The sequence below is a fragment of the Geospiza fortis genome, unplaced genomic scaffold (genome assembly GCF_000277835.1).
Source record: "Geospiza fortis unplaced genomic scaffold, GeoFor_1.0 scaffold55, whole genome shotgun sequence".
NCBI classification, from domain to species: domain Eukaryota; kingdom Metazoa; phylum Chordata; class Aves; order Passeriformes; family Thraupidae; genus Geospiza; species Geospiza fortis.
Window position 1 is genome coordinate 6,167,457 of NW_005054308.1, and position 6,623 is coordinate 6,174,079.

The window sequence follows — 6,623 nt, forward strand, 5'->3', positions numbered from 1 at the left end:
GTCCTGGCTGCCCCGCCCCCACCGTGTCCCCGTGACCGGCAGGACACCCGGTTGTGGCTTCCCTTTATCAGTTTGTTTACTGTAACAAACAGTAGCAATTAATAGGGAAGTTTTTCCCTGGGCTTTTATCCAGTGCCGTTAAAGCATGCTGTAAATCCTGCGGGTAATTGAAGGAGCCTTTACCAAAGGCTCTCGAAGGAGCCCAAGGTGAAAGCTGGCACCTGGCCATAGGGATGTCCCTGGAGAGGGCAGCAGGGGACTGGGGAGAACTCTGGCTAGGGGAGGGATGGAGGGGGCTGCCCCACCTCCCCTCTGCCTTTTCCTTGCAGGATGGTCCTCCCTCACCTCACGAGTCCCACTGACCTCCCCAAGCACATTCTGGATATCTGGGTCATCGTGTTGATCATCCTGGCCACCATCCTCATCATGACAGCGCTGCTGCTGTGCCCGGCCATGGCCGTCATCATCTACCGAGTGCGGACACACCCCACGCGCAACGGCATCGTGTGAGCCACGGGCACGGGGGCACGGCCAGCTTGCTGGGCTGGGGCTACAGCCATGGCACCCTGTGCCAGGCACCCTGAGAGCTGGAGCCTGGCCAGGAGCTGGGGTGGGCCAGCCCAGACCCGCTCCTGCAGCTGGCTCGTGCTGGGTACCCACTGCTCATCTTCCCACTGAGCTCACGGGGACTGTGGGGGAAATGCCAGCGTGGGCAGCAGTGGGGAGAGGCGTGACTTTGTGGACACGTCCAGCTGGAAATATCTCACTCCATGAGGGAGGCAGGCTGGTCTCACCTTCGCTGGTGACACTGTCTCCTCCCAGGCAAGCAGCAAGGAGTGGAAATACCTGACGAAGTTATTTCTCCTTTGGAGTCCCAGCTGTCAAGGTGGCTGGGGAAAAAAGAGTCAAAGCAAGATAGATGTGGCTTCTGGTTGTGCATTTAGTGCTTGGCTAAAAGCATCAGTGACAGAGCTTGTGCTGGCTGCACAGCAGATGTGCAGCTGGCACCAGCTTCTCCTCCACTCATTATCTGCAGAAGTGGCAGGAAAATCCTGCAGGACTCTTGGTTCCTCTGGGTGTTGTGGGGCAGAGGAGTGTGTGCAGTTCCTGCCAGCCCTCCTGTCTGCATGCTGGTTGCACTCCTCACTCTCCTGATAGTGAGAGCTCCCACTGTTTGCCCAGCACACCAGCCCTGCTGGGGAGTCTGTGTGTGCCTCACCTGGGCAGGCAAAGCAGGAGGAGCAGGTTTGTGCCCAGCCAGTGGCAAGGGATCATGTAAGCTCTTTTACTGCCCTTTGTTATGAAATAAATGGACTTTATCCTTCATGTGAGTGTATCGTGCAGCTCTGTCCACACTGCAGGTGCTGTCTGGCTCTGCAGGATCTGGGATACTTTGCAGCCTCTCCAGAAACCCTCCCTGCTCTGACCTCCTGCCCTGCCTTGCCTCAAGGTCCCTGGGGTTCTCCCCAGCCTTGGAGCCCAGCAGGAATCTCACTGCCAGCCCAGCCCCATGCTCCAGGAGGGCAAACCTCAGTCTGGACCCCGTGGGTGGGAAGGATCCCTCAGGACTTTCTGACAGTGGTTGTGGCTGTTTTTATCCCACTCGGGTGACCAGCACCACTTCCCTCACCCCAGCCTCGTGCCGGGTCAGTGTGGCAGGAGCCCTGGGGCTGAAACAGCGCCTCGGTGACTCACAGCAAGGAAGGTCACAAAACGAACAGCATGAATCAGGAAGGATGTGAGGAAACACTACGGTGATGCTGGTGGGAATTGTTTCAATCCAATTTTCTGTGCTGAAAAGAGCAACCAGCCCTGCAGTGTTGGAAACCTTGTGTGGCTTGATCCACAACATCCAGATCTGGGTTTGCATTGGGTGGTGGGGCCAGGGGGGCAGGAGGTTCCCAGGGAAGCAGGACCGTGGGCAAACACCTCCCGCCTTGAGGAGGGAGCCTAGCACAGGGATGCAGACCCTGGGGAGCAGAAGTGCCTGTGCTGGAGCCACTGGCTCTGGTTGTGCTGGGAGGGAGCAAACACTTATTCCTTGCCCAGCCAAAAATAACATATTTCTGTTTTGAGCTGTCAGCTCTCCCTTCCCCTCTCGAGTTGCAGAGTTTGAGGCAAATAACCAGAGTTATTTTCCTGTTTTTCTTCCTCTCTCCCTCCCTTGCTGGCACAGTGCAGCAGCAGCTGGATGACATTACAGATGTGCAGGGTGGGAGCAGCCCTGACTCTGCTCTCCCCCGTGCTCCACCCCAGCATTGCTTCCCTGGGGACAATGTGGAGATGGCCAGCAGCACCAGGAATTAGAGCTGAGCAGCTTTGCTATGACAGGAATAGGGGAGAAGCCACAAACACTGGAGTGGTTTGGGAAGGAAGCCTGGTTTGGAGCAAAACACGAGGAAAAGCATGGACCACCTCCCCCCCCCATCCATGCCACCATCCATGATTGCTGTTCCCAACTCTGCCTTCCCCTTGTCAAGAGCAGCAGAGGGAATTGAGAGATTTCCTTTATTGGTATGAATTTTCTGGGAAGTTTCAAACCCGTGGCAAACATTTCCAGGAAAGGCCTTGGAAAGATGGGTTTGCTCACAACAACAACAAACATGGAGCTAAATGGCAGCAGAGGTAAAGCAGGGAAAAGTCACAACTTTTTAAGCATTAAGATGGCGGAGAACGAATTTAAACTGAATTTCCAACGCTGTCCAGGATGGAGCGAGATAACAAAATCCCCCTGTGGCCCTGGACAGTGCTGGAACTTGGAGGCAGTGTTTGCATGGAGTTTTGCCAAGGAAAAATGCCTTTCTGCTGAGCAGTGGGTCCTGCTCTGGTGACGCTGTAGCAAGCAGGGTGATGTGGGCACTGAAGTGATTCAGCATCCATTGGGATGTGTCCCTGCAGGTCCTGGCATGTGCCAGGAGCTGGCTGCTGGCCTGTGGGGGCTGCTGCTGGGGGAGGCAGGTGGGGCAGTCCCAGGAGGGAGAAGGGGGCGCAGGATGCTGGCTCTCACCTTGCCTCCCTTTGCAGGGGGAAGGGGGACAATGGGCCAGGGGCATTTCTGCAGGGAGCAAATCTTCCCCTGGAAAAGGAAGGGATGGCAATGCTGGCGGGGGCAGAGCACAGAGCCTGGGGGCTGTGGGGGCACTCGGGAAGGGGACCCCCACTCCAAAGGGTGCTGGGCACCGTGCCCAGCAGGGAGGCTGCTGCTGAGCCAGGGCAGTGTGTGGGAGCACACGGGCTGGGGCAGAGCAGCGAGGGCTGGCTGAGCTGTGAGCTGGCAGCCAGGGGAAGCCTGGTGCTCAAAGAGCTGGGGCCTCTCTCCTGGCAGAACTTGCTTTGCTTTTGCTTCCCCGTCGCACACTTAGAACAAAGGTTCAGAGGTTGCCCTGGGATTGATGCCAAGCCAGGCTGCCAGAGGGAAGCTGCACTACTCCTAGCCAGAGCAATGCTGCCTGCTGCTGCTGCCCAAGCTCCCTGCCACTGTCCTGCCATTCTGCTGGCACCATCCCTGTCCCTCTGCATGAAAATACCTCTGGGTCAGCTCTGGGATAACCCCAGCAGGCAGCACTGGATGGTCCCCACGGCTGCTTTCACATTCCCCGTGCTCAGCTGGGGCCCTGCAGCCTGGCACAAGGTCCCTGCAGCCCCGGCACGTGGCTCAGGGGACACCAGGGAGGCTGGTGGCAGTGGCAGCATGGGGGCCAGGGAGCTGGAAGCGCCTGGCCTCCCGCCCCGGACTGCTGCCAAACATCTGCAGCAGGCGGGGGCTGGCTCCAGCCCGGCTCTGGTGGAAAAACAACCGAGCAGGACGGTTCCTGTGAGGGTCAGCCTGCCCTGCACGGCTCCTTTTTGGAGCGGGGGATCCCAATCCTGCCGCATGCAGCCTCCAGCATGACGTGGAACAGTGTGTTGGGAACACTGGGTGACATGCCCAGGATGCCAGGGAAGATCAGTGGCAGAGAGGGAGTCCATTGGCTGTGTCTCATTAACTCCTTCCCCGTTCCCAACCTCCCACCAAGGAGGTGGGACTTGGATAAACAGGTCCCTTATTTTTATTTTGGTTTTAGGAAAACTGAGTCCAGGAGTGACTCAGACTTTCACTGCTCATGGCAGGGATCAGGGACACGTGGAAGGGACACAACCACGCTGTGCCACACACCACTGTAACTAGATGTGGCTGTTCCTGTGGTGGGAAATGTGGGGCAAGGAGCACAGTCCTGAGCAGCTCCCCTGGCCTGTCCCAGCTCCGTTGCAGAGGTGGCTCAAGCCCTGGTCAGGGTCAGAAGTGTGAGCTGTGTTGGGGAGCACAGCACTGGGCACACACTGCTCCTGGTTGGCTGCAGGATGCAGAATGTGCAGGCCAGGAGCTGCAGCCCCATGGCCTCAAACCTCCCCAGAGCCTGGGAAGTAGGTGGGGAGGATCAAATCCTGGTTTTGGCAAGGAGCCACCTCTCTCCACTCACAGTCATATCTGTGAGAGTCATCCAGAGCACCCCTGTGGCTGGCCTGGCTCTTGGCATGTTGTGATGGGCTCTGTGCAGTGCCCAGGCAGTGGCTGAGCACTCTGAGGGTTTGCCTGGACCTGGCTGGACACCCCACACTGCCTGGGGTCCAGGCAGGGCAGAGCTAAGCCATTCCCACAGCAGCAGTGCAGGTTTAAAGCTTTGGGAAATGCTGCCAGTGACAGGGAAACCCACAGCTCCCCTGCTCTGTGCCTTTTCTGTGTGCTTGGGAGACGGACCCAGCCCCCAGCCCTCCCACGCCAGCTGAGGCTGCAGCTGGAGCCTCACAACACCAGCCTTTCCCAGGACATGGTGTTCCTTCTGGTGAGGAACACAGATTGGGAGGCTGCTCCCAGCTTCCTCTTAACCCATGGCCTCACTCCCCTTCCTTGGTGGCGCCTCCAGCAGCTGGCTCAGTGACAGCATCGAGGCAGGGCTGACCTTGCTTTCTAGCAAAGCCAAACCTCCTGCTGGCACCCATGGTCCCCCCAGGGCTCACCCCCTGCCACCCCATACTGTCCTCCACCCCAGGCCAGCCTCCCCCCAAAACCACAACTCCCCCAGCTCCCCTCCAGCCAGTTAATTCTCCCACTGAATAATTTTTTGGGGGGGGGATTTCAGGGAATTTACACCTCACCACGGATATTTTCCTTGGAGACAGCCCAGGGTAAATGTTCACATTCCTTGGCTAAGCAAACAGGACCCTGGAAACTCCAGTCCCTGGGGACACCCAGCAGTGCCCTGCCCTCGACCCCAGCAGGGTCCCCGTGCAGCCACAGCCCTGGCAGGAGGGATCCTCCTCCGGAGCTGCCTCTAGCAGCACCTTCCTTCACCGGGCACACAGGAGAGGAGCGGGACCAGCCTTGCCCAGCCCAGCCCAGCCCAGCCCGAGCAGACATTGGGGGCACCCAGCGAACCCCGAGGCTGCTGCTGAGGGGGTTGGTCCGTGCTCCTCGCGTGCCAGCACCCCTGGGGGGAAATGTCACCCTGGCTGGGTGACCTGGGCAGGATGGGGCACCTCTCCCCCCCATGACCTCCTTCCCCCCTTCCCCCCATATCTCTCCCCCACCCCACGGGTTTAATCCCGGCTCGGGTGACACGTTGCATAACCCCTGGGCACATGCCGCTGCCCCGTGTCCCCCTGGATGCCACCGCCGGGCGGTGTCTGTCCATGTGTCCGTCCCAGAGCCCACACGGTTAACGCGGGCCCGGCCCGGCCCCCCCCCGGCCATTGGCTCCCCCCTCGCAGCCCGCAGCTATTTCTCGGCCGCCGGGCTCCGAGGTGACAGCAGGCGACAGCGGCGCTTGTCCCGGCCGCTCGCCCCGGGCTGTTGGGGGGTGCTGGCACCCCGCACCCCGCACCCAGCCATGGGGGGCTGCTCCCGCAGCAGCTGGATTGTGCCCCTTTTCTTGGCTGGGCTCCTCCAGCTGGGCCGAAGTGAGGAGAGGGAGAAGGTAAGAGCAGGGGGACACGGCCAGGGGCGGTCAGGGGGGTTTAGGGGGTGTGTGACACCCTGGGGACGCGCCTGTTCCCCGGGCTCTCTGCAGGACTCCCCGGGACACGGAGGGACACGGCTGCCCGGTGAGCCCCCGTCCTTCCCCCTGCAACCCCGGTGCCTGCATCACGGGGAGATTTTCTGAGTTGTTTCTTGCCAAGGGCCAAGAATTGCTGTGCTGGGGTTGGGGACAAAGCCATGTGTTCCTCAAGTGACCTCCCCGGGGCAGACCATGGGGCTTTTTTCCCTGCAATGTCCGGATGGGTTCCCCCATGTCGGGAAGGTGTGGGACCCACCGTGTGCCACAGCCCAGCGGGCAGGGGCACTGTCACCCCCCCAGCCAGGCTCCCCACCTTGCCACAGGGACCCCACAGTCCCACGGCGCCTTCATTCCTCGAGTGCAACCCCTGTGATTTCACCCTTTGCCAGCTCCCAAAATAGCCCCTCGGTGGCACTGGGCTGAGCCTGGGTACCCTGCCGGGGACAGGGGGGGCTCCTCTGGGTTAACCCCTGTGGCCCCGGATGCAGGGGCTGCTCCAGCCCGACCCTTCCCGGCCCGTTCCCCATCCCACCGGCACCCCCTGCCCTGCCCCTGTCCCCCACGGCTGGTGGGTGCTGTTCCCTTGCC

The 6,623-nt window shown here is 60.3% G+C and overlaps 2 protein-coding genes across 2 annotated transcripts in view; both read left to right on the top strand.

The window, feature by feature from the left end:
* The first annotated feature begins 330 nt into the window (after positions 1–330).
* On the top strand, positions 331–1,326 carry SMIM3 (small integral membrane protein 3). Its single transcript, XM_005418739.2, has one exon. It carries the CDS (start codon positions 331–333, stop codon positions 508–510), a length of 180 nt encoding a protein of 59 aa, XP_005418796.1. The 3' UTR covers positions 511–1,326.
* Positions 1,327–5,774: 4,448 nt separating this feature from the next.
* Positions 5,775–6,623, top strand: part of GPX3 (glutathione peroxidase 3) — a 2,547-nt gene continuing 1,698 nt past the window's right edge. Inside the window, exon 1 of the mRNA XM_005418740.2 lies at positions 5,775–5,954. Coding sequence (XP_005418797.2) covers positions 5,868–5,954 — 87 coding nt within the window. The 5' untranslated portion in view covers positions 5,775–5,867. The remainder of the gene's footprint in view (positions 5,955–6,623) is intronic.